The 26,966-nt window shown below is 42.1% G+C and overlaps 4 protein-coding genes across 7 annotated transcripts in view; all 4 read right to left on the bottom strand.

Moving 5' to 3' along the window:
- Positions 1 to 26,966, bottom strand: part of LOC135428571 (zinc finger protein 814) — a 240,866-nt gene that overhangs the window by 54,473 nt on the left and 159,427 nt on the right. For all 4 annotated transcript variants that reach the window (XR_010436279.1, XR_010436280.1, XR_010436281.1 and 1 more), the window contains 2 exons: positions 9,993 to 11,363; positions 8,258 to 9,453 (listed from right to left, as the gene is read on the bottom strand). Coding sequence is in view for 1 of the 4 variants with exons in the window: in XM_064682645.1 (XP_064538715.1) it covers positions 8,258 to 9,453; positions 9,993 to 11,354 (2,558 nt within the window). In the remaining 3 variants the exon portion in view is untranslated. The remainder of the gene's footprint in view (positions 1 to 8,257; positions 9,454 to 9,992; positions 11,364 to 26,966) is intronic.
- Positions 953 to 1,796, bottom strand: LOC135428201 (C-type lectin 37Db-like). Its single transcript, XM_064682048.1, has 2 exons — positions 1,666 to 1,796; positions 953 to 1,608 (listed from the first exon to the last, which is right to left on the bottom strand). Exons 1-2 carry the CDS (start codon positions 1,732 to 1,734, stop codon positions 1,012 to 1,014), a joined length of 666 nt encoding a protein of 221 aa, XP_064538118.1. The 5' UTR covers positions 1,735 to 1,796; the 3' UTR covers positions 953 to 1,011.
- On the bottom strand, positions 6,262 to 7,173 carry LOC135428222 (C-type lectin 37Db-like). The gene is made up of 2 exons (XM_064682070.1): positions 7,019 to 7,173; positions 6,262 to 6,959 (listed from the first exon to the last, which is right to left on the bottom strand). The coding sequence occupies exons 1-2, from the start codon at positions 7,136 to 7,138 to the stop codon at positions 6,333 to 6,335; spliced, it is 747 nt and encodes a 248-aa protein (XP_064538140.1). The 5' UTR covers positions 7,139 to 7,173; the 3' UTR covers positions 6,262 to 6,332.
- On the bottom strand, positions 15,378 to 18,426 carry LOC135428519 (nuclear cap-binding protein subunit 1-like). The gene is made up of 3 exons (XM_064682570.1): positions 16,916 to 18,426; positions 16,015 to 16,321; positions 15,378 to 15,956 (listed from the first exon to the last, which is right to left on the bottom strand). The coding sequence occupies exons 1-3, from the start codon at positions 18,319 to 18,321 to the stop codon at positions 15,444 to 15,446; spliced, it is 2,226 nt and encodes a 741-aa protein (XP_064538640.1). The 5' UTR covers positions 18,322 to 18,426; the 3' UTR covers positions 15,378 to 15,443.

The following is a 26,966-nucleotide window of genomic DNA, read 5'->3' as shown; positions in this document are numbered from 1 at the left end:
GTGCAAAAATGTGCTCAAGCTTCGGATTAGTTGTACGCTGTGAGCCAAATCTATTTTAATCTTGTTTACTTTTATGAGCATTCAAAGTATTCCATCTGGCTATGAAAGCACATAGGTATTATCCTGCCTAGGCACATGTCCAAAGAACATTTTACGACGTTTTTTAGCATGGCAAAAGATAGACGGACGGAAGGCCATGATCATATCGACTCAGCTTACGGAACTTTTGAAAAATATTTTTGATGGTGTCAGAGACGTCTTCTTCTATGCGACCAAAAATTAGACCCTCTACAAGGGTAAGAAAAGAGTTTATGTAGAAGAAACAGGACCTTTCGACAATGTCCCGAAAAGAGATGTTTGCCCTGGGAAGCTTTCGAATGCATAAAATATGATATCTTATTTAATACTCTTGTAGACATTAGTGAAGCTCGTAAATGCTGAGTTTGATGAAAATATCTGGGAGAACAGAATATTTTGCCATGCAAGAACCTATTTTTGGACTGATTGCTTCTATGGCAGCTATTTGATATAGTCCGATGTTGATCAGATTTGGTTTATATGTTGGTCAAGATATCTAGATACAACTGTCCGATCACGCCTGTTTCGACATATGTACAACAGAAAGACGAACCTATACAAGGTTTAAATACAATAACTTTTAAGCTGGGAGACTAGTTTGCATAGAATCAGACAGACGGACAGATGGACATGGCTATATCAACTTGGCTGTTAATGCTGATTCAGAATATATATACTTTATAGCGTTGGATATGTCTCCTTCTATATTGCATGACAGGATTATAATAGCTTAGAGGCTTTATACCTTTGTAGAAGGTATAATATTATCATAAAAAAATTATGATCAAGATTCAAGTTGATTAGTTATCTGAAACTGAAAGATCTTATACTCGAGCTTAATTTTCGACTTCCCTTGTTTAAATAAACACTCAAACACTGAGACATGCATATTTATTTATAAGTATCGAACATATTTACGAAACAAGTCATTGCTTACGATTCGAACTCTTTCTCGCAAATAAAGTTGTATGCATCCTCGCAATCGGCATCGTTCATGTCGTATGAAAATCTCTTGCGCAATCCGACGCAATCATCGTGACTATATTCGTCATTTGGCTCGCCGGTGCCCCACTTCAGATAGGTTGCGTTCAGGCCAGTGGTGATCGATTGAAATCTGCCCTCCAAAGCAAGATCATTGACATCCACCCAATAATTGTCTTTGGTCAACTTGGTCTTGAGTGTATCCAGCTCAGTATCGCTGTGCAGACTGGCTAGATGTCCGTCCAGGCTGTGGCATTTATGCAACGCTCCGTACCAGTCCAGTTTCAAATTGTGCTCAATATAATAGTATTTGGCTCCAACTTGCTTAAATGGAGCTGTGTCCGCAGGTCGCAATTTTTTCTTAGCCAAATTTTGTTCGAAAGTGTCAAACCTTTCGTTCAACAGTGTTTCCACATTGTTCAGCTTATTGAGCTCATATTTATTCGGTTTCCACTTGTGCATCGATATCGCATGCTCCAACAGAGGCTTCACGAGTCCAAAGCATTCGCCTTCCCTGAGAGCTCTCGGCTGAATCTCCTCGACAGAATCCTGCAACACCGCGCACAGGTTTAAAACTATCTCTTAGAATTGGGGAAGTAAACTTACAGAGGTTGCATCGCTGCTGCCTTGTGCTGCCAGGAACGTGATTAGAAGGCCAACAAAGATCACCTTCATATTTCACAATATATATTTTTGCTTTCTTCTACAGACGGACCGGCAGAAAACTGAATCATCCGGTTAAATAAACTGCCTTATATATTCTTTATCCGGAAGTATTCGATAGCGTGAAATGGTCGCAATCTGTGTAGTATGTGTGGAATCATAATTTCAGGGGGACCATTAGATAAGGTCACATATTACGCAAGGTCGTTGAATATTTTCCTCATTTTTATCAGACTGTGCCGACTTTCAAGGTCTTACAATTTTCTATGCCTCTTTAATGCATTTATTCTTTAAAGTCTCTGTTTCTACACACGTGATCCAATAAATATGGCGGCTGGTGTTACCCGACACTGCGCGGCTTTTCTTTTTCCCAATTATGAAATTTTTCAAAGATCTTCTTCAATGGCAAAATATTCTGCTCTCCAAGTTATTTTCATCAAAAGAAAAGACTATAGATATAAATCGACATTAATCGATGTAAAAGAATTGGGAGGCATTGTCAAACAAAAAGTTAATAGTTTGTTCTGCATACGTTATTAGAACGTCTTCCCTAAAAATTCAAAGATGCACCCGCTTTCTTTTTTAAATATAGAATTACACAACTGCAGAATTCCCTGTTTATAGGTATTTTTAATAGGAACAGGGTACATATTAAGGTTTGTTACCAATCATTTTCTGCTACCTAAGATACAGCACAATATAAAATAACATATAATACAAATGCATGCAATTTCTAAACATTTTATGCCCGCATCCCAAAAAATCGGCTAATTAAAAATGCTGAAAACAATAAACGGAAACACGCCTCAGGACTCATTGCAATGGATTCGTAATTTACTTGCTCATATGAAAATGTCATGCAATTTACACCCCTTCCTGCTTATAGTATTCCCGAAATAGTTTGGACTCGGGGCGAGTGGCAAGAAATGCAGCAGAAAAAGCGCTGCAAATGAAAATTGGGGAAGCGCGCATTTTGCATTAATTAAAAATTCCAAGCGAAAAGCGATTGCAGCAAGTGCAAAATAAGTAACCAAAAATAACTCATTAAGTGCTGGACATTCTCGGCTATATTGCGCAAAAGGATACACACACACACGCACGCACACATCTGTGGCACATATGGCAGGACTGCAACTGGACCTGCCACCCGCCACAAAGTATGCAATGCACTCGCAAATCAAGCCTGCGGCTATGCCACCAAAAAGTGCAATCGTCCTGCCGAAAAAAAATAAACAGAATCAACAAAAGATATATACTAGCATGCTGCAGCAAGCGGACACAACATGCGGCACATGTTATTTGCAGCTCTCCCGCCAGCCAAGAAATACAATATAAATAAATAAACTAAAATACATTAATATAGTCCTTTGATTAACTTTTGTTTTGGGGTTTTTAGGGATTTTAGGATATGCCAACGGCAATCGCTTGTTTGTAAGTAATTGGAAAAAAGATATTCTAAATAAACTGCTTAAAATAATTTTATTTAATTAGATTATTAAAATGGTTATTCATGGTGGCTACTAAATTGCCAGTTGTGCTGAAATTTGACAATTTCTCCAATTTTTGTTCAGTTGCTAGTTTTTATGAATGATTAAACAAATTGGTCTTCTTTGTAGTACAAAATCGATCACATTCTTCTAAATGTTTCCAAAAACAGCAAGTGCTTACACACAAAAAATGAGTTTTAAATATTATAAATCATTCACTGCAATGTTGGTATATAGCTAATAGTGGAAGAGCTCGAAATCGAAATAAGTTCCTTCAAGAAGAACATTCTTGCATGAAATTTTCCTGCATAGCAATGCCTTTGCTCCAGCTAGCTGTATTTATTATCGTCTGACTCAGAGGATTACTGTCGGAATGCCATTAGCCTCGACAGATCCAAATCTGGCCATCCAATTACGTTTCAGCCATAACCAATCATAACTTGCTCAGACTCCACAGTGACGACGTCCTCACGTATACACATACATAAACATATCCATATATATCCAAGCCCATATTCCATAGTTGATGCGATGCTCGCTGCCAAGTTGCAACTAATTCCTTAAGCAAACATTAAGTTGAATTGCAGCGAGTTGCCGGAACAGGCAACGGATCTGAGACTGAGTCGGACTGGGAATAACTGGATGCATAAACCAAGCGCATGGCAGCTGGAGACTGAGAAAGAGACAGAGACAGCGACAGAGACAGTGACTGGTGCAGAGAGTTTTCCACTTTTCAAGTGATTATTTGAAAAATTTATTAAAATGCTCATTTGAAGTTATTGTCGTGCGCGCTTGATGTAGATACTTTGCTTTTACGACTAACGAGACCGAGTGGCCGGCAAGGAGTCGACTCGCAGATCAACTCTGAGACAGTCGCCGGGAAAGAGCGAGACAGCTAGAGAAGAATAGAGAGAGAGGGGCGAGGGGCGAGATGGAGCCGCACAAAGTTTCAGCACGCCCCAGTCGAGAAAAGGACGCGACGCCTTCATCGACTCCGTCTCCGTCTCCGTCGTCGTCGTCGTCGTCGTCGTCAGTCATGTCAACAGCGCAGCGCAGCTCACTTCCGGAATTCCAGACTTGAACTAACTCAACTTTTACGGCTGCTGGCTGCTAGCTGCCGGTTAGCCGGGGTCCTGTGCGGATACTTTGCCAACATCAGCATCAGCATCAGTCTAAAGTTTCTGTCGTCGTCGCCATCGCCATCGCCATCGTCCTCGTCGTCGTCGTTGGGCAATTCACTTTTATTGAAATGGCGTGCAATGTTCTGTTCTGTTTGGCTGGATACGGAATCCGATTCTTTTGGCTGCGGCGCGACGCGGCGCGGCTTCGTTTCGTTTCGCATTTCCAATTCGTTGTTGCCTCTTCTGCTCATTTCGTCTACCCTTCCAGAGGTCATTATAATTTTGATACCAAATGTGTCCCCGCAGCCTTAAAATGATATTCTAGATCGGACAGCAAAGATCCGGGCTCGAGTCCCAGGCGTTTGGTATTGAGAGTGCTTTCAAAAGTTGGTTTAATAGTTAACACCTAAATCCATGAAAAACTTTACATTTAGTCAAATATTTGAGTACTCCCGTATTTGCTAAGTGTCTGCAAGGGTATTTAATCTTCGGCACTTTGCAGTTAAGTTTTTCTTCTTGTTTCTTTTATGTCTGCGCTTTTAGTTTATTTTATTTTGTATTTTAAGTCATTCCTATGCTGCATCATTCGCTGTCCGGGAGTTGATTCTGTTGATGGCACAAAGTGCAGTGCAATTCATTTTAATGGTCGCTTCCCATAGCCTCAGCCCATGAGCCCATACACCAACACCACTCGGTCCTGTCCAGTCCAGCTGTTCGTTCCGTCACTTGAGAGTCAATTTCAGAAAACTTGATTTCCCATTTCCAATGCCAGCGCCAATCCGACGATTTAAGGGATTGCCTTGGATTCCTACTCAACGCTCGCTGTGCATTCATTCATTTTTATGAATCTGCGAAATTGACTCGGACATTGTTCGGTTTGCGGTCGAAGCCAGAACAGGACAGAACAGAACAGAATACGGAACGGAATACGGAACGTGTTGTGGGTTGCCTCGTCTCATTTGAAGCTCGCTCCATTCCCAATCACAGCTGTTGATGGTCATTGGCAAGCTTTTGGCCCTGCCACTGGCAGCCGCATTGAAGGTTCTTGCTTTTGTTGCATGTGGCATGCCCTCATGAGCATCACGTCAGAATGCATAACATATATCAAGTGTCCCATGGGCTGGGCTTTTAAAGAAGTCTAGAGAAACTTGTTGGGCTGACTGGGTAAGTGTATTGCATTGGCAGCAACAAATAAGAATTTAATATAAATCAAATTCATTATGCATATATGCAGAGCACAAGATAAATCATAAAATCAGGATATATATAGTGATATACATGTATTAACTAGATCTCTTCGGCGTTATCAGCCGAGTTTTTTTAATTAGATTGATTAATATTTATATAAAAAATGCATTTTTATTTTTGGTATTTTTTTTTCGCTGCCAAGACTCGAACTCGATCTCCCACTTCGAGCAATCCCTTTCATAGACGGTCTTCATTGCTGTTCTTATCCATTTTAGGCAGAAGGAAGCATTTTCGGCAATTTTTGTTCGTCATCCATAGCCGAGTCGATCTAGCCATGTCCGTTTGATCATCCGTCCGTTTGATCATCCGTCCGAAGGTCCTCTTAGTTGCCGTGTTGTACGAGTTCTTTTAAAATCATCGATACCTTGTCCGCTTACAAGCAATCGATTAGAATGAAATATCGATAAGAATCGAAAGACGATAAGAATCGAAAATCGATTAAAATGGATAACAGATAAGAATCGAATAAGATCTAGATCTTGTCGCAAGGCATACACAGATCAAGCGTATTTCAATTTTTGGATACCTCCTCCCCTTTCCACAATAGCAAATATTTAAAATGTCCAATAAGAACGTAATAGATACATTTTCCGGTAATGCAATGGGAACTTGAGACTAAGTGGAGATCAGCCGTTTGACGGCGAAGAACTGCGAACTTTGGTAGGACTGAACAAGATTTAAGATTTAAGATTGTGGATGAAATAAGCAAAAACTATTTATTGTGCATATTTTTAGATACATTCACTCATTTTCTTTACTCGTCGGGTATCTCGCAGACGAAATAGTTATTCTTCTCACATTGAATGTCATACATAAAATAACCAGACTCATCCTCACGTTTGCGAATTTCGACGCAATCTTCGTCGTAGTCCTTGTTATCGGGTTCATTTTCATCCCACTTCGTGAACGCCGCTTCCTTGCCAGAGGTTAACGATTGGTATTGGCCCTCCTTGCTAAGGTCATTGATATCGAGCCAAAATCCGTGCTTTGCTGCAGTGGAGTTTCCCGTGATAGAGTCGATTTTTTCAGTTATTGCATTGAAATCCTCCTCATTTTTCAAATCGGCCAAATGCCCGCCCAGCGATCGACATACATGGGCTGCTCCAAACCAGTTGTTCTTATATTCGTCTTCAAGAAAATAAACTTCCCGGCTCGTATTGTTTTTTTCATTAGCTGGTTCTTTCTGATTTTCGAGCTTCTCAAACCTCTCATTTACCAATAGCGTAATTTTCGCCAACGCCTTGTGGGCACTCGTCTCGAACGCATAGCCCTGCTCATCGAATCGGTTCTGCATTTTGATCGTAAAATCGATCAAGGGCCTAACGATCTTGAAGCAACCACTGGAATTGCGTCTTCTTACCGGCGCAAGCGACACGAATTCCTGCAAGACGGCAAACACACTTAAGACAATCTACAGGTTAGTTGGGCAGTCGAACTCACATCATTATCGTAACAGATCCCTTGATGGACCAGAATGGAGATTAGCAATGTTGCCAATATGACTTTCATTTTATATATATATATAGTCGTCCACAAAAAGGCCGCAGAAAACTGATGCATTCATGTAGACAATCTGCTTTATATATCAACTTTTTGCGGAAGTGGAGATTTGCTTTTAGCAAATAGTTTCCGTCTGATGTGTGAAATTGTACATTCAGTTATATATTCCCTTTAAGCTGATTTAGATCAAGGTGTTACGCAAGCCTGTTAAAATTTTATTCCTTAACCGAATCGATAATTTGTTATGCAATTTTAGAAATTGCCAGCGGTATGAAAATAAAATGAGAAATTACTCTTGAACCAAATCCAAAATCTGTCTGCAGTCATTTGAACGAAAATACATTCATACATTCATTGGAGTCTCAGCCAAGTGTGAAACACGATCGGGTAAAGAAACTAATAAAGTTTCAAGCAAACTTATTTATAATTTTCTACGCTTGAACAGGATATTTTACAAAACTCAATATTTGTATTCATTTATAACAGGTTAAAGATATAATGTTTAAAATTCAAATGGTTCCAAATTTACTTGCAGAGCTTGTTCCGACTTTAGATATATACAAATCCGTAGAAACAAATATTGTCTTTTATTTCGAATTCTAAACTACGTGCTGGCTGAGTAATCTGCCGATTAGCCCAGCGCCCTACACAAATAACTTGTTGGAACCTGTTAAAAAATACATAAGACAACTTTGTAGAAAAGGAACCCTTTAATTATTATTGTTACTTTCATTAATTTTCCCATTCGTTTATAATGCTTTCCTTATCTGTGCTTATTACTCTTTTCTTTGTGAATAAAACTTAAAATTAAAAAATTGCTGCTGTATTTGAACCAGCGACCTCTCGCTTGTTAGTCCGACGCTTAGAGACCCAAGCCACACAGGCTCTTGATGTTACTTTGACAATCGGTTTCCCCTACTTAGGATCGAATTCTAACCAACGACCTCTTCGATCTAAACGGATGCTTCTACATAAGTTGAATCGTTCTAGTTCTTCCTGTTTGAGCTAAGCGTTAATCATATTAAGTTAGTAAAAACTATTTTATATAACATAGATCATAAGATCGGAGATGTTTTTAATGCACACCTTTAGAGGTAAATATTAATCTATTTTAATTTTAATAAACTATAATAGAAATAAATCAGTCTGATCAATTAATATACCTTATAGGGTACTTACTTTTTTGCCAGAATTTTGCCGCAGGTGCCACACTGAAATTTCGGCTTGGACACAACCGACTTCTGTTTGGCTGTTGTCTTGGCTGCTGCCGTCTGATCCCGATGGCCATGCATGGTGGCCATGTGATTCTTGAGGTTGTGTCTTCTGGCGAACTTGGCCAAGCACTCGGCGCACTCGAAGATGCGCTCGTCCGTGTGATTGCGCAGATGGGCACGCAGCGAGTGCTTACGGAACTGTTTGGGACAGAGCGGGCATTGCAACAGCTCGTCCTTGCCAATGGAGGAGCCGCGCGTATGAAAGAAACGATGATAGAGCAGATCCGACTCGTACTGGGCGCTGAAGCTGCACTGATCGCAGTCCCAGTACTTGGACTGAGTGGGAGCTGGCGCCGCTGTTGAGCTGGAGGCGATGGGCTGGCAGCTGCGCGTGTGCCGACCCAGCGCCTGGGCGGACTGAAAGCTGAGGCCACAGCTGAGGCAGGCATGATTGTCCATGGGATGTGACTCCCTGCGATGCTGGATCAGCGCCTGCGGCGTGTCAAAGTTAAGCTGGCAGCTGGCGCATTGACTCACCAGACGGCGCCTCTTGGAGCTGGCCACTGCTGCAGCTGCTGCTGCCGTCGGCTTTTCAGGCTGTCGATCCTCCAGCACCTCGCGCAGCATGTGCTCAATCTCGCGCTCCGGCTGAGTGCTGGACTTGCGGCTGGACTGGCGACTCGCACGCCGCTTGTGCTGCATGAGGCTGCGATGGCGACGCGCCTCCAGCGGCGTCTCGAACTCCAGACGGCAAACGGCACAGTAGTATTTGGCCAGGCGATGCTTGTGCTTTTCGTGCCGCTGCAGCGCCACTCGCGATCTCTGCGCAGCGCCGCAAATCCCGCAGCGAAAGCGGCACTGATAGTCATCGGAGGCGCTGCCCGTGGCCACCATTCCGGCGTGCTCCGTGGCAAAGTGACGCCGCAATTGCACATTGTATAGGAAACTGGCGCTGCACACGGAGCAGCTCAGCTGCCGGCGCTGGGCAATGCAAACGGGCACCGATCGATTGATGGCGAACAACACTTCCAAGTGCGTGTTGCCCAGCAGATGCTGCCACATTTCCTCGTTGCTCGCGCACTCGAACTGACAGTAGCTGCACCAGAAACTGCCGCCCAGCCGTGCGGTGAGCTCCATATGGGCAGAGGAGCGCCAATGTGCCTGCAAGTTGGGTACACAAAATATATCGGTTATCGATATAATGACAGGTAAAAATATAGTCCTATTTCTGATTATCTAATACTTCGGAAAGCAGTTGCTATCGACCTGTATTAATAGAAAGCCTCACTGGGGAATTAGGGCAGTCGATGAGTGTTATCGATAACATTTATAAAAAAATTTCTTTTCAATCTACAAATATATACAACTAAATCTACTTTTCTGATCAAAAATACATACATAATTGTATAAAAAAAGTCTCATTTACTTTCCCTTAAATTAACGCTTAAATGAAGCATTGAACAATTCCACCCATTGGGGTGGAAAATTAGAGGAAAACTGTTGGGAGCGTTTTTGTGAAAATTATTTAGCAAATTAATCTAGAGAAGAAAATGAGGATTATATTTAAGTTGCCATGTGGAAAATTTTGCAGTTCGGAAAATGGATGGAAAAGTGATAACGTTTATAAAAAGTATTTTGCCTACGAAATCGGTTAATACCACACAAGTACTTTATATAGACTTGAAAACTGAGCCTCGTACCTGGAAAGACTGCTCCGTGTTGGCATAGAAGCGGCAGGGCAGGCACTGGAATGGCGCCTGTCGCACTATGCTGCCCATATGCTCCAGTATGGAGTGCAGGGAATTCTGGCGGCGCAGCTGCGTTTGCTGCTGCTGCAGGCGTCGATAGTGATAGTGCGAGATCAGGTGCTTGCCCATGAGATGGCGGGCCATGCTGTGGCGGCACAGCTCGCAGCGTAGCAGATTGGCGCGACGACGGCGACGGCGCTGTAGCTGCTCCGCCGGCGCGGGCTCGAAGTCCTTGGTGAGCGTGAGATTGGCGCCCTCGAGATTGGCCTGCTCTAGCTGGCACTCAGCCTCGGCGCGGCGCTGATGGTAGCCGCTGCGCAGATGCTGCTCGTAGTTAAGTCGCGTCTTGAGGCGCCGACAGCAGATGTTGCACCAGTAGCTGGCGCCCGGCTGCTGCAGCTTGGTCAGATCGATGTTCTCGCGGTACTCCAGCTGCTTGCTGCCCGGCACCCACTTGCCGTGCGTATGCTCCGCAGGCGGATGGTCGTGCGCATCTTCGGGCGCCTCGTCCCAGCTGGGCGAGATGCGCTCCAGATGCGTGTGACGCAGCTGAGGACGATGTTCCGGTTTCCATTTGCCACCCGTGTGCGTGGCGGGCACTGCCGGCGGGGAATGCCGCGAATGACGCGCATCATAATCTTCGTCAGCGTCGTGATCGTGCTCGTGCTCGTGCTCATGCTCATGCTCATGATCGTGTTCATGATCTGCATCGTCGTCTTCCCCATCAAAGTCATCTGGCTCCTCGTCATCCTCCTCTTCTTCGCTGGCTTCGGGTGAGTGCACAAATTTTAGCGGCTTGAAGTCGGATTCCTCGTGTTCTCGCACCGCCTTCAGCAATGGATCTGAGCAGCTGCTGGCCGAATGCCAGCTCTGTTCCTCCTTGGCTCCTCGCTCCGGGCGTGCACCGGTCTTGCCGCCCGTTGAGACGCTTTGCAGCTGCAACGAAGAAAAGAACACATCGGCGCCCAGCTCGTAGGTCGGATCATAGGCCTCTGTCAGGGACTTGGACGTTTTTCCGCCATGACTGGCGGTCGTCTTGCGCAGGTAACTGCTCGGAGCCTCCGGCTCTGCAAAATGGAAGCCGTCATAGCTGTGCTCCAAGTTGGAGCGACTCATGATCGTGGACGACGACACGTGCTCGGTACGAGTCGACGTCGTGACCGTGGTCGGAGCCACAACTTGCTTTGCCGCACGAACATTTCCGACTAAGCAATTCTGTTTACGGTGCTCAATGTATTTGCTGAGACCCACAATGGTTGCATTGCATTTAATGCACAGGTGAGTGTCCTCCAGATCATCCGATTCGGCGTTCATTATTGTAAGCTGCAAGGCACGAAATAAAAGAGATCAGCTTGATGGGAGGTACTTTAGTTATCAAATAGGTTTGATTCCTTCTCCAAAAAATGAAAGTAAGAGAGAGTTAGTAAAGAGATAGGGATAGACTCTCTAACCATGACCATTTGGACCGGACTGATATAGAAACTACTTAAGTGTCCTATTCCTGCTCTTTGACCCCTTTTTTCTGTATCCTCTGAGGCCATTTTGATTGAGTGCATAAAATAGACTGCCTGATTTATTGAGATCTCGTCGGAACAGTCTTTATACCAAGCCAAACTAAGCTCTTTAGTCGCATCGTTGGGCAATCGGCAAATAAACAGAGACCGTCTAAAAGCTGGTCCGGAGTGCAATGCATCCTGCCGGGTCATATTTCAAGCCCAGTTTATTCATTAGCTGGCAGCTCGCATGTAGCCAACTGTAAGGGGCGTGTGGGAGGGGCAGAGACGGGGTTCGCCATCATCAACAGCCAATCCTGTTGCCCATCCCTGTTGCATCAACATCACCACAGCGTTGACATGCCGGCGCGCCTGTGCGTGTGCTCCTGTGCTCGGGCCTGTGCCTGTTCCTGTCCATGTGCCTGTTCCGGCCTCCCCGCACCGTTCCGTCCCGACCCGCTGCTGTTTTGTGTTCCTGTTTATGTCCGTGTCCGCCTGTTGGCATTGCGGCCTGTCAGAAATGAAGTTTATTGCGTCTGTGTAGCGTACGTGTCGCGCGCTATACCTCTCTCACTCCCTCACACTCACTCTCTCTCCCCTTCTCTCGCTCGCTCGCTCGCGATGCTAAATGTAAAAGTGTCATTTCCGCCATATGTGAGCGCGATGAACGATGCGTCGCTGTCGACGTTGACGTCGACGTTGGCGCTATTGTTGCCGTTGTTAATAATTTCACAGTACAATTGCAGCAGCAGCAACAACAACAACAACAACAGAAGCAGCAGCAGCAACAATCAGCGGCAGCAGTTGGCAGTGGCTGCTGTTGGAATTTATACAAACGAGGCCCATGTCTGAGGTTAAATACGAAAAACATAACAATTCGCACAGCCCCCAGCCCAACAAGCATACTCTCTCGCTCTCTCTCTCTCTTTCTATGTGCGTGGGCGGATGTCAAGGTATTTGGCGCTGCCGTTGATGATATGAACGTGAAACTGAACGTGCATGTTGGATATTGTTGAATACCGTAATATGGGATATATGGCAACGCCGCCTGCGAGGCTTTCATCCGTCTAACGAGGCCGCGCGACAGGCACAATATTGAGCCAGACTGTTCTAACTGTTCCATTGTTGTTGCTCTTCGGGTGATAAACGTGCGTTTGTTTAACAATTAACGTGCCTTGGCACACATGCACAGTTATTTATTCAAGTACCCTCCCGCACTCACCTCTCTATCTCTCTATCTATCTTTCTAGTCAGCTAACTATTGTGAGCTGTTTGGCTCTCACCAATTTTTATATGCCTAATTAGTGGGCTGTCTGATTTTCAACAGCGTGGCAACACTTGGCTGGCTGCACCAGTTGGAGAGGGCCGTGTGTGTGTGAGTGTGTATTCATCTTGTGCGTCTTGTGATTCATGATAATTGCTTATTACACATACAAATATTTACATGCCTCCAGTGTGCGTCGTAGGCGTTTAAACAACTAATTGCCATCTAATTGCACATATCCTGCAATTTATGTGCTGAGTACCAAGCTCAAAGTCAAAGTCAAGACAAGCGATTCGGAATTAATGAGACACCTGCGAAGCAAATGCCCAAATGTGAAGCTGACACAAATGACATAAATAAGTTTAAAGGGTTTCCGGATAGGCATCATATTCTATACCCATTAAAATATGGCATTGGAGTTATATTTAAGATCTGCAAGTTTATGTAACATGCAAAAAATACATCTTTGACCCGATTAATAATGTGTTTGTATAAATAATTTAATTTCAGAGAGCTAGCTCCATAAGTATACCACCCGCATATGTGGATAGTGCGATTCTAATATTTTTTTATGATCGATTTTCATAATAATTATAATAATAATAATTATAAATAATAATACATTTTATAAATAAAAAAAAATAAATATTCCGATTTGAGCGACTTGTTTAGCAAATATGTAATTTTGTTTTGAAAACTCTCAAAAGTATGCTAATAAAATTTGTAAAATCGTATTTTTTGCATAAAAAAATGATATAAAGAATATTAATATTTATATTTTGTTGGTTAAAATTTTTAAAAAGAGTAAACAAACTAATTGTATTGAGAAAAATTTTTAATAAGTACAAAAAACATTCGCACATGTGGATATGCGAGTGATTACAATGTGTGTGTGTGGCCTGTGTGTGTGTGTGTGAGTGTGTAGTTAGTGGCTCATTCGTACTCATAGAGCGCACTTATATTGAGGAATTAAATAATAAAAGCAGTTAAGAGCTGCACAAGCACAATTGTGCCATTATTTGCATTTGTGACAACGACGCCGACGACGACGACGACCAATGGCAACGGCACCCATCAACAACAATAAAAGCAATGGCAATACCAACAGCAACAACAGCAACAACAACAACAAAACACAGAGCAACACAACAAGGGAACACAACATTGTTGAGGCCATCATCAGCAAACAGAGCAATGCGACAGGCTGGCAAATGCCAGGGACAATGTGGACGAGAAATCCTCGTGGTTGTTTGATTCGAAAATTGAGTTTTAGCGGCGCAAATAAAAATAAAACTTAGAACAGCAATAGCAGCAACAAGAATAACAACAACAACAGCAACAACAACAACAACAACAAGAAGAAGAAAAGCTTAACCATTAAAAAGGAGTTATCACCCAATTTAGCACCACAAGCGCGAAATAACGCACACAAAGACATGCACACGAGCATATGGATACAGAAGGCACGGGCAAATGTTGTTCTCGTGTGGCAAGTGGGCTGCGCGTGGGTGAAGGTGGGGTGTAGGTGGCTTCTAACTCGACATGTTTGTGCAACCCATCGGCGTCAGTTGAACACCAAACAGACATACTGTACAACATGGCATTTATGTCAAACCCAAGCGGTCCCCTATATAAATGGGCTTGTGGGCGGCGAGTCTGCCCGCAGGGTTGGGTGGCAAATCCAGGAACAGCATGCACAGATATGTACATACAAAAAATAGAGTAAAGAAATTGATATTGATATATGGACGTTATGAAATTGCAACGCATTAACAGAACATCAAAAGCTGAGCTTAAAAGTTAATTTAGAAAATTCGGTAAATTAATTTTTCAGATTTTTCTTGGAAATATGAAATTTGTATTCGAGAATCGTTTAAAAATTTGAAAACTTTTTAAAGCAAAAAATGGACGGTTACTCAGGTAGTTGCGAAAATAGATTCTTAAGAAAACGTACTAACTAATTTTAGCTAAATTGATTTTTGGGATGTTTTCTGTTGCTTCGTGATCCCGCTTTGTGATGCGGGAAACATATCTTCTATAAGTCATACACAACCTACATTTTTAAATTCTGGCTGTTTAAGGTTTTGTTTATAAATTGAACTTAAAATTATCTCATTTAAACGAAAATAAAAATTTTAGCCCCCATCTATATACATATGTAGAGCATATTATAATTTTGTCATTTCTCTCCCCACATATGAATAAGATTTTTTTTTATAACGGATAGCTAAACAATATATAACATATTTTCGGTCGAAAACGAGGTTCTTATATGGAAAACTGTTTTCTCTAGACATTTTAATCAATATTTGTATTTGGTCGTTTCTCTCTCTACATGTAAGCTAACTATCGGACCTTAAAGTTGCCACAGGGAGGATCTTTCGTAAGTTAAGTTAAAACTTTGAAAAACTTTGTTTCCCAAGGTATCTTTATAAATCTCGGAGTTTATTAGTTTCAACAATGTTCCCCACAAATGATGAAAATCTTTTTAGGATCGAATAGCTTTATCATATAGCTAACGCTCGTACGCTGTATAGAATTATTGGGAAAACTCCTCTACCAAGGACGGCAATTAGAAAGTTTAATAATAATAAGTTTAATACCAGAGTAAAATAAATAACATATTATTCATCAGATAACTTGCGCCTATTGTATATAGTCCAAGTAGTCATCGAACATGTTGGCCAAGCGCTTGCACTCCTCCAGCTCGGATGCAATTTGTCGCACTTTACTGCTAATATTGCGCACATCATCCATGTAGTTGAAGAGCAATTCCTGCAGGCGACCCTGGACCCAGTCGAACCAGTAATCGATCTCCAGTTCCTGGCTCGCTGGTTGATGCTTTGTAAGAACTTGAACGCAGCTTTGGACTATATTCAGGAGCAGGGCCTCCAGACGTGCACCCTGATCCTGTTCGCTGTCCCGTCGATGGAACTTGGTGTACTTAACGGTCAGGTTGAGCAGTTCCCACATGTACATTTTGACCAGCTCCTGCTTGAGTGCGGGATCAAAGACCCAGGCCACAATTACGTGAGCGCCCACAATTTGCATTTTCATCAATTTGTCAGCCACGACCAACTTGACCTGCTCGTTGCTGGCCCACAGTTCGAAGAGGGCGCTCAGCATAGACATTTGGTTGGCATCATTGCAGGCCAACATCTGTTGGATGACGGATGAGATGGCAATCCGCTGGCGAGACAACCAGAAGAGAACTCACCTTCAACACGGGCTGAAACTTGCTGAAGATGGAAAATATGTGTGTAAAGGACTTGCAGCCCAAATGCAGGAACGTCTGCATCAGCACATTGATCTTGAGTGCGTCCTCCAATTCTGTGGTCGACTCCACCAGACCGCCGAGCAGCTCCGGCGCGCACTTACTGCGTATAGCCTCCAGCAGGTGCTTGGCCAGCTTGGCACCGGGCAGCAGCTCGTTAATGTACTTAAAATTCGGATCCGGCGAAACGGGCAGCAGGGCCGCAAAGGAGATCGGCATCATCTGGACAACGTGCTGATAGTAGCTGAGGCTGTGAGAAAGGTTGGGGAGAAATAACTCCCTGAAGGACTAAATGGCTGATAGACTGAGTTTTTCTCTAATGCAAATGTGTACATTAATTGTCACTGCTCACGAGGTCTTCACTTTTACTTAACCTAGTCTCCTGTAGACTGCTGAAAGTGGCAACCTTGCATGGATACATAAAACTATTTGTCCCGACTGAGTATCAAAGCCTAATTAAGTAAAATGTAGCATGGGCAACTTATTTGAAAACCCAATTACCACGTGCTAGAGCACAATTAAAAAACCCAACCGCGGCTGTGAATTGGTGGGAATGTTATATATCCCCCTCGTGTGGGATATATGAGAATAGCAAATCGGAAAAGTATGTCCAAAACTTGAAGATAAAACTTGGCCCGAGCAGAGCGGATAATACTCGCTTATAATATCACATCTTCCGCTTTCAGTTTTTTATTTCCTCCTCGAAAGAGATCATATCTCTCCATACTCCACCTATCGCCCTCGTCATTATCAAGCCTCAACTCCAACTACTTTGCGCTGTTCTTGCAACGGAAACAGTCGGGTTTATCCGACTACAAGTTATTGAAATATGCAGGTTACCCACCGCATGCACTTCTTAAGCAGCTCTCGCACAAACATGGCGCTGGGATGCAGTTCCGGCACGGTGGTGCAGCTCTCCCAATCCTGCCAGTTCCATTGATACCGAAAGTTGCTCAGATGATGCGAGAACCAATTGACGAAGCGATCAAAGCTGGACGCGTTCATGTATTCCAATTGCGTGTAGAGCATATCGGCCGCCTGGGCGACGACACGCGGGAATTTGTCGGGCACCAGCTTGCAGAGCTCGATGAGCAAGGCGCCATAGTTGATGGTCAGCAGCGGCGAGCTGGGCAGCTGAAGCATTTGGCCCAGCAGCACCTCGACAATGCAGTGCTCCATGGCCAGCGCTGGCCTGGCAACGCAATAGGCCAGCAGCCGCTCGGCGCAGATCTTGCGCTCCAAATGGTACAGCTGCAGCGTCTCCAGTATATGCGATTCGATGGCATGCCGTCCAATGTCCAGCTCGTCGGGCATGCGCATCTCAGGCGGAAAGTCGCTCACCTCGAACAGGCGAAAGACAAGCCAGGGGCGCGGATAGGTCACCGTGTCGGGCTCATAGCGTGGCGGCTCCAGTGCGGGCAGATGATGCTGCAGCGCGGTGCTCAGCGTCTCATCGAAGGGCGCATAGGGGCGCAGGAGCTCCTGCTCGATCCAGTTGTCGCGCAGCAGGCGCGTAATCTGCTGCCAGAGCAGCTCCAGGTAATCGTGCTGCGGCACATCCCCGTTGCTCCAGATGCGCAGTAGACGCACACCGTCCGTGCAGCTGCGCTCCTTCTTCATGTAGAGCTGCAAGCGCTTGATCAGCGCCTGAAGCGCCACCTCCTTCTTCTCGTAGAGCTCGCGTCCGATGAGCGGCAAGGTGCCGAGCACCAGATGGGCATAAAAGTCGCGACGCCTCTGCGGCGACGCCTCCTCCTCGCAGACATCGGTCAGCGCGTTGAGCAGCTGCAGCATCGAGCCAACTGTCAGCACATTCGTATTGACCAGATCGGCGAGCAGCAGCACCAGGCTGCGCGCCTTGGCCCACTCGCCCTCGAGCAGGGACTTCAGCAGCTGCTGCACCAAGCAATTGAGGCACTCGCCCCCAAACTCGTAGTCCCGCACATTGACCAGGCCCACAAAGGTCGCGTAGGCGCCGGTCTGCATCGGATGCGAGGCGACGCATTCGACCAGAATGCGCAGTATGTCCCACTTGTAGATGTGCAGCGTATCCGCGACATAGTAGCTCAGATCCTCAATGCGTCCCTGCACCGTGGCGCTGTTGTCGCTCAGCTTGACCATGAGGTTCTCAATGGTGCCCATAACCTCTTTGTGGTCGTTGCGACGCGGCATTTTGCTTGGACGGCCGCCCATTTCCACGGGCTCGGCATCCTCCGGAGATTCCTCGCGCCAGCGTCGACGTGAATTCATTTCCACAACAACAAAATCAACACAGCGCAAACTCAATTAATGTAATCGGAAGTTAAAATATTAGCTTTGAACCAACTGCGTCAGCGGCAGGCGAACGAATGAATTTAATTCGAAAGCTTCTTTATGTATATAGAAGCCACAGCTCAAAAACTGCAAAGCCTACTGAGAATTTCGGAACTACTAAAAACTAGTTGGTATTAGCCGGCATTGCCCGAGCCAAGTATTAATTAGTTTTCCACAATCGAAATAAAAAGCAAAATATTTAATTTGAAATTATATAATTTTATATAAAATCAGCAACAATTTGTGAAACGCGAATTTTAAAAGTAAAAATCAAATGAGGCCAATTCCTTAAATTATTAGTTGGCTTGTTTAAAAACAGAACATCATAAATATGTAGTTTTATGGCATAAACTGGCAAGAAGCTGCAGAAGCTGCAACGAACAACCAAGAATCAACAACAAGAAGAAGAACAACAACCATTATCGGCAACGACAACTGCAATTTGACGAACGTCATCAAAAATTTTACGATGCTCTCGTGAACGAACCAAATAATAAAAATTATATGCCACATAAAGCTGATGACTGATCCAGGCGCAGATATTTGCCGGGCAAGGTAGCGAACCAGGTAAGCAACCAGATCTGGGAGTCAATTATAGCCACAGCATGCAAATGACACATGGCCAATGCCAATGGCCAGCCAGGCCTCCAACCTGGGAGACGACATCGACAAGAAGTTGCGACAATAAAACAGCCACAAAAGCCCGACTGCAGCTGACGGGGCGAAATCAAGAAATGAAATAATAATAAATTCTGCATGGTAAATTACTTGAGGTCGTAAAAGAAAATATGCAAATCGATTGCATTCATTTCATAATGATGTAAATAATTTTTGTTTGCGAAACGATCGACAGCGGCAACAGAGAAAAAAAACGTATTGGGAATAAGCTTCTGTCCTCGGTTGCGATATCCATAAGTTTTTGACATAAAACACGTAAACACGATACATTTTGAGAGAATGTACGTAAGGCTTATACTTTGAAATAGTGATATTTTTAGCAGCTAACATCAGGATAAATACTATAACAAGCGGATAAATTGCAGTACGCTCTTTTTATCTTCATTGCAACCAAAATGTGGCATACGAGTTTATAAGTTCACATCGTTATAGATAATACACCCAGGATAAATACACCCAGCGGATATATTACAGTGAACTATCTTCATTGTAAACAATTTTACAAATAGCGGTATTTGAGAGTATGCATATAAGGTTTATACTTAGCAATAAACCCGTCCGTGTGAAGTTTCTCAGCATCTAACACCAGGATAAATAAAGCAAGCCGATAAATTGGCTCTCTAATCTTCATGGCAAATTCTAGTTAAAAGAGCTAACCAAAATAATACGAACTTTTCTGCTTGACAATATCTAAAAACTTATTTTATGTAATTCTCAACAAGATAAAGCTATGAAGAGAGTTATGGTCGAATCGGTAGATTCTGGAAATGGCTAGCTTATTTATTATTTAAATAAAAAAGGCTTACATTGACATCGACCCGACCAACCTTTTATTAATATTATAGATGACAGGCTTAAGCTCGAAGTAAGCTTTATTTAATTTGCGATCGATGCAATCAATTCTGTTGAAAGCTTTCAGGTGCAAATCAAAGAACTGACAAATAATTATATCTATGCACATTTAACGGCCAATTCTCGATCCGATCAACTTTCAATATGCCAATTGATGGACTGATCGGGCCATTAGCATTCAAAATAAAGTCAATAAGAGCCAAGCCATGAAATGGAACTGAAAAGTTATGGACTGAAATTAACTGCAAATCGTTAACAATAACTCAGCGAACAGTTCGATTGAGTGGAGGCTAGTTTTGCATTTAAGGCGAGGATCTTCGCAGTTACATTTTATGTGCATATTTCACGCCAATCCAGGCGAGCCGAGGCGAGGCGAGGCGAGGCGAGGCCCGCCATCTCCGTCTGTCCCACTGAATGCTCGTTTTGCGGCCCACGACGAATTCATAAAGTATCTCGCACTTTTAATGATTTCTGAGTTACAAGCTAGCCGAGCTGGACTGGGAGTTGGGCGTCCGTTGTGGCAACGCACGCAGCAGGTACAATGCAACAATTTGGCGGCAACTTATGACAGCGCAGCGATCGCAAATAAAGTCAAATGGCGGCTGCACCAACTGATCCTGATCTCTCCAGATCCCAGCTTACAAGCTTCCAAGCTTCAGTGTGGGGCGCGAGAATTTATGCGGCTCTTTGGCCGCGACGACGTCGTTGTTGTTATCGTTGTTGTTGCTCTTGTTGTTGCCGTTGTTGTTGCTGTTGTTGTTGGCGCTGTTGCGGCGGCTTTCGTGCGCACTTAAATTATGAATATTACCAAATGGGTCAATTCGAAATAAATAAGCAACGGTCCACGCCGGGCCATTCCCTGGCGATTCATGCATCCAGCGCACCGCCAAATAGAGTTGTCTCTGTCGCAATTTCTCATTGAGCTGTCTCTCGGCTCGATCGTCGTCGGCGCCCCATCCAGCGACCAGCGTCCAGGGACCAGGGACCAGGAACCGGCAACGGATTTGGCATTGGGCGGCATTTAATATCGCTCATGCATCTGGTAATCTATGCGCAATTAGCTGCGTACATCAGATTTAGTGTTCTGATTGCATTTGCCTATCTCCACCTCTCTCTCTCTCTCTCTCCCTTTCCCATTCTCTCTCTCTTGCCGCTTATTGGCCATAAATATGATATGAGATTTTTCTGTTTTTATGCCATCCCAGTCGCTGGCTCAGCCGCTAAATATTTAGTAGACAAGCGGAAATCTATTTAATTTTCCAATAAATGCAAAATTTGTGTCGGCAGTCGAAGTCGAAGCAGCTAAATAACATTCAACTCGATTAGTGCAGGAATTTCTTGGGAAACTCAAGCCGCAGAGTATCGCATAAAATGGTTAGGCATGTTAATTAAGAATATCTTGGCTATTACAATTGCATTCGCAATTCTTCTTTAAAATATCATATTTAGAGAAATTAACTCGCAGCACAATTAAATTAATTTATTGCATATTTCCAATGCCATACCTAAAGTACTCAAATATATTTATCTAAAGTAATCCTTGAAGGAAAGTGGAGTCTATAGTCGAACAGATTGAACTCATATATATATACCTTTTATTTATAGATCATGGGGAGTATTAGAATTTCGACAAATATCGATATTTTGTCTGCTTATATTACCCCCACATAAAATAATTTGAAAGGAGTGGAAAAGAGTGCCCTTTTTTCCCATTAAACATTATGTAAGATATTCTAAGTATTTCTAAGTTCTAATACTGTATCAGATCTTCGAAATATATCGATTTATCAATCTGCTTTCCCGGTTAGATTAACCCCATTTAAAATACATTAAGAGGAGTGCAAAAAGTACGTTTGTTCCTTTTATAAATTATTTTAGAAAATTTTTCAAAATTCTTCAGCTGAAGTTCAGGATAATTAAAAGCGTTTGATATATGGTAAATAAATAAATTCTAAATATTATAAATGTTTTTTCCTAAACTTAATTTGAGAGTCATTTGTCCGATTTTTATTCGTCTGATTCCTTAATACTGCAAAAAAAAAAGGAGGATCTAAGAACTAAGACTATTTTGCATATTCTACAAGTCGCGCACTATTACCCTTAACAAGTTTTAATGTTGTTTGTTATTTGGTTTTATAATATTCATTCTATATGAATGATCCGCATGGACTTGCCTATTACCCATAGCTTAAACATATTTCTAATGGTCTTAAATCATTTAAACGATATATGTGCATAGCGGCAGATCGTAAAACGGAAACGATTGTACAGTCGTTAGAGTCGTAAATTCGGTAAACGCGCTTAAGTGATTTCCACACTAAAAACAGCGGGTCCCAGCGACTATTCGGAATGGTCGACCCGCCCCTGGGGCAGTGCAATGCCAATGGCTCTCACTCTCTTTATGCTCTCACATAAAATTAAGTTTTATGGACGCGTATGAAGGAACACAGTTCAACAATTAAAGAACAATAAAAGCCACTTTGATGACGGCCTCCACTCGGAGAATGCGCACGCCCCGCGCTCCATTTATGACCATCAACAGTTTTGACATCTGACAAGTCGGGTCAACAAAAACGAGGTGCAACTGCAATCTGGGGCCGGGATAGACAAATCTGTCACGCCTGGTCACCTGGTGTGCGCGTCTCTTGTTGACGCTTGTTTACTGTCAAATAATGGCAGAGCTCGTAAAATCTTTAATTTTATGGGTGCTAAAAAGGATCGTTAAGCCTAAGACAAAAGTACACTCAAAAAAAAGAAGGAGTGTTTTTTTCTAAATGTTTTAAAATTGCTAACAAATAATGTTTCTATTTAAAAAAATTTCCCATTTAGAAAAGAGAACAGAATAGAATAGAAATATTTAGAAGACAGTTTTGTAACAAATAAGAAAAACGTTAATTTTATGCCAAGTTTCATTAAATTTTCTTAATGTTGAAAAATTTGCTTGTTTTTATGAAATGTCTTCTCTTAAGATAAATTTACTTTTATTTGATAAGAGTTTAAGCCCTAAAATACAATTTTGCTATAAAAAGAACATTTTCTTAAACTGAAAAAATTATTAATTTTCTTTGCGATTTTCAGTCAGAACTTTCTTCGAGTGTAGCATTTGAGCATCATTGGCATTCGGTGTTTATTTAATTAGAAGTTTTGCCGCGACCCGCAAGAACAAATCTCGATTAGGCACGAAGCAGACGCGTGAAAATGCTAACCATATCATTTGGCTTTCTCTGAAAAACTCAGCTATATGTTTTAACGTCCAAGTACATCCAATTAGCATGGTTGACGCCCACTTGGCCAGGCGGCGAAGCTGATAAAAATTTATGGCACTTGGCAATTTATGTTTATGCGGAGCGCGATCTTAAGACAAAGCGCAGCTTCAGCAACAAATTGTTATATTTACGATCGACAGCCGTGAGGATCCCACGCGTCGCGCATGCGTCAAAAACGGAAGCGCCCGATCCCAGGTCCGGACAACGTCGCGTTACGACAAACGCATTGGCTGTGTGCCCGTGTGCGTCATTAAGTGTGCACTTAACGCGGATTTATCATCTCCACCCACATGACGAGCGGACATTATGTCTCGCATTGCCATAAAAATCACAGTCTCTGGAACGGACTGTGGGTTGTGCCCTGGCGAGTAATGGCATCTTAAATTCTTAGCTCTTGTTTCAAATTGATTATCTTCACTTTAAACTAATAAATGGAAATTATCAAATTTGGCATGGGAAATACTAGCGGTATGGCTCATAGAGCTGAGCCAATAACGTTTTGCTAAGTTATCATAAAAGTTTTCACTTATTTGCCCAAATCAACAAAGTATACAACGAATATTTTTTTGGGACAACAATCACACTATATATCAAAAAGGGTATTTAAATTTAGATTTTTAGTTCCACGGAGCAGATTTCTCAAATGAATATATTATAAATATATATCGGGTAAGCCGCGGCCTGTCTATATAGGATATTTGAGGGAACCATTTTCACATGAATTTCGACCAAAAATAATGTTGCCAGATTTTGATGCCAAATTGATCTAGAGGCCAAACTATGAACAAAAAGCCAAACCTTATGAAAATCGGATGAGATTTAACCGAGTTATGATGGTGGGCAATTTTGACCAACGTCTATATAGGATGTTTGAGGGAACCATTTTCACATGAATTTCGACAAAAATAATGTTGCCAGATTTTATGCCAAATTGATTAGAGCCAAACATGAACAAAAACCTTATGAAAATCGGATGAGATTTGACCGAGTTATGGGTGGGCAATTTCGACCAACGTCTATATAGGATATTTGGGGAACCATTTTCACATGAATTTCGCCAAAAATAATGTTGCTAGATTTTGATGCCAAATTGATTAAGTCCAAACCATGAACAAAAAGCCAAACCTTATGAAAATCGGATGAGATTTGACCGAGTTATGGGTGTGGTCAATTTCGACCAATCTATATAGGATATTTGGGGGAACCATTTTCACATGAATTTCGGCCCAAAAATAATGTTGCTAGATTTTGATGCCAAATTGATTAACAGTCCAAACTATGAACAAAAAGCCAAATCTTATGAAAATCGGATGAGATTTGACCGAGTTATGGGTGTGGTCAATTTCGACCAACGTCTATATAGGATATTTGGGGGAACCATTTTCACATGAATTTCGACCAAAAATAATGTTGCCAGATTTTGATGCCAAATTGATCTCGAGGCCATACTATGCACAAAAAGCCAAACCTTATGAATATCGGTTTAGATTTAACCGAGTTATGATGGTGGGCAATTTTGACCAACGTCTATATAGGATGTTTGAGGGAACCATTTTCACATGAATTTCGACTAAAAATAATGTTGCCAGATTTTGATGCCAAATTGATTAGAGTCCAAACCATGAACAAAAAGCCAAACCTTATGAAAATCGGATGAGATTTGACCGAGTTATGGGTGTGGTCAATTTTGACCAACGTCTATATAGGATATTTGAGGGAACCATTTTCACATGAATTTCGACCAAAAATAATGTTGCCAGATTTTGATGCCAAATTGATTTAGAGGCCAAACTATGAACAAAAAGCCAAACCTTATGAAAATCGGATGAGATTTGACCGAGTTATGATGGTGGGCAATTTTGACCAACGTCTATATAGGATGTTTGAGGGAACCATTTTCACATGAATTTCGAACAAAAATAATGTTGCCAGATTTTGATGCCAAATTGATTAAGAGTCCAAACCATGAACAAAAAGCCAAACCTTATGAAAATCGGATGAGATTTGACCGAGTTATGGGTGTGGTCAATTTCGACCAACGTCTATATAGGATATTTGAGGGAACCATTTTCACATGAATTTCGACCAAAAATAATGTTGCCATATTTTGATGCCAAATTGATCTAGAGGCCAAACTATGAACAAAAAGCCAAACCCTATGAATATCGATTTAGATTTGGCCGAGTTACGATGGTGGGAAATTTTGACCAATGTCTATATAGGATATTTGAGGGAACCATTTTCACATGAATTTCGACCAAAAATAATGTTGCCAGATTTTGATGCCAAATTGATTTAGAGGCCAAACCATGAACAAAAAGCCAAACCTTATGAAAATCGGATGAGATTTGACCGAGTTATGGGTGTGGTCAATTTTGACCAACGTCTATATAGGATATTTGGGGGAACCATTTTCACATGAATTTCGACCAAAAATAATGTTGCCAGATTTTGATGCCAAATTGATCTAGAGGCCAAACTATGCACAAAAAGCCAAACCTTATGAAAATCGGATGAGATTTGACCGAGTTATGATGGTGGGCAATTTTGACCAACGTCTATATAGGATATTTGAGGGAACCATTTTCACATGAATTTCGAACAAAAATAATGTTGCCAGATTTTGATGCCAAATTGATTTAGAGGCCAAACCATGAACAAAAAGCCAAACCTTATGAAAATCGGATGAGATTTGACCGAGTTATGGGTGTGGTTAATTTTGACCAACGTCGACCGTCAACCAAACGGATATTTGATTTATTTTTACAATAAATAAATTGAAGCAATCGATTGAGTAAGAAAGAGCTTACATAGAATATTCGGAGACATATTTGTGCTCTTGCGAAGGGAACTTGGCAAATCCTTATCATAGAGTCCACTTGCGTCATAATAGGATTTACTTATGTATGTGACTTTAAATATAAATTAAGATTCTCACACTTAAATCTTTATAGTATTATTATTGGTAATCATTAAGCCACCCTCGTGCACATGCCCATTTAATGAGAGCCCCTGAAAATTTTATAGTTTGTAGAGCGAAACAAACAATGGGGGGCTGGGCAGTTGCTGCATTGTTCCTGGATGCGTAGTTGTCAATCTGGCATAAATCAGGACCACAAACATTGGCGAGAATATGAAGGCTGCGGCATGGCTAATAAATCAGTCAAGTTGGCATTTTTAAGGCAACTATAAATATTTGTGATTGACGCCGCACACACACTAACACACACGCAGACTATAAAAAGGGAATTAAAAATGCGTAAAATTTAACACATTTAAGGAACACACCCCGCTTGCGTATGTGTGTGTGTGTGCGTGTGTGCACTGATAAGGCCTGTTGCAGATGCCATGACTCGGGGAGCGCTTCCTTTGCAGCCTGGTAGCACTAGGCAAAAACAGAAGGAAAAAGTTGACTCCGAAGATTGAATGCCCTTACAGAAATGTGGTAGATGTAAGAGATAGTAGATGATCTTAAGCAATATTCCTGAAGTCGGACATTAGAGTATTTTTAAATTTATTAATTTTTTTAATTTTTCTATTTATTTTCATTATTTATTTTAATTTATTTATTTATTTTTATTATTTTTTTTTTATATTAATTTATTTATTTTTGAATATTTTTTATTTGGTTTAATTTTTTACTTTTATTAATTTTTGTATTTTATATATTCTTTTAATTTAACTTATGTTTTTGTCTTTTATTTGTAGAATTGAGCTATATAATATAGTTTTACGATTTTACTAAATTTGTATACATAGGAATATGTGAAGAAATCTGACGCAAAC

This window comes from Drosophila montana, unplaced genomic scaffold (assembly GCF_035044405.1).
Source record: "Drosophila montana isolate Dmon_TW-CO22-7 unplaced genomic scaffold, ASM3504440v1 contig_1408_1, whole genome shotgun sequence".
NCBI classification, from domain to species: domain Eukaryota; kingdom Metazoa; phylum Arthropoda; class Insecta; order Diptera; family Drosophilidae; genus Drosophila; species Drosophila montana.
Note: the sequence above shows the minus strand (reverse complement) of the source record. Positions and strands in the feature narration are given on the sequence as shown.

What these genes read in the sequence shown, in the direction of transcription:
- LOC135428201 (XM_064682048.1), bottom strand. Translation starts at nt 1,734, where the DNA reads ATGAAGGTGATCTTTGTTGGCCTTCTAATCACGTTCCTGGCAGCACAA. An exon ending in GCAGCAGCGATGCAACCTCT is followed by an intron (nt 1,609 to 1,665) that starts GTAAGTTTACTT and finishes GCGGTGTTGCAG; the next exon opens with GATTCTGTCGAGGAGATTCA.
- LOC135428222 (XM_064682070.1), bottom strand. Translation starts at nt 7,138, where the DNA reads ATGCATCAGTTTTCTGCGGCCTTTTTGTGGACGACTATATATATATAT. An exon ending in GGATCTGTTACGATAATGAT is followed by an intron (nt 6,960 to 7,018) that starts GTGAGTTCGACT and finishes GCCGTCTTGCAG; the next exon opens with GAATTCGTGTCGCTTGCGCC.
- LOC135428519 (XM_064682570.1), bottom strand. Translation starts at nt 18,321, where the DNA reads ATGAATTCACGTCGACGCTGGCGCGAGGAATCTCCGGAGGATGCCGAG. An exon ending in CTGCTTAAGAAGTGCATGCG is followed by an intron (nt 16,322 to 16,915) that starts GTGGGTAACCTG and finishes CCTTTCTCACAG; the next exon opens with CCTCAGCTACTATCAGCACG. An exon ending in AGTTTCAGCCCGTGTTGAAG is followed by an intron (nt 15,957 to 16,014) that starts GTGAGTTCTCTT and finishes GTCATCCAACAG; the next exon opens with ATGTTGGCCTGCAATGATGC.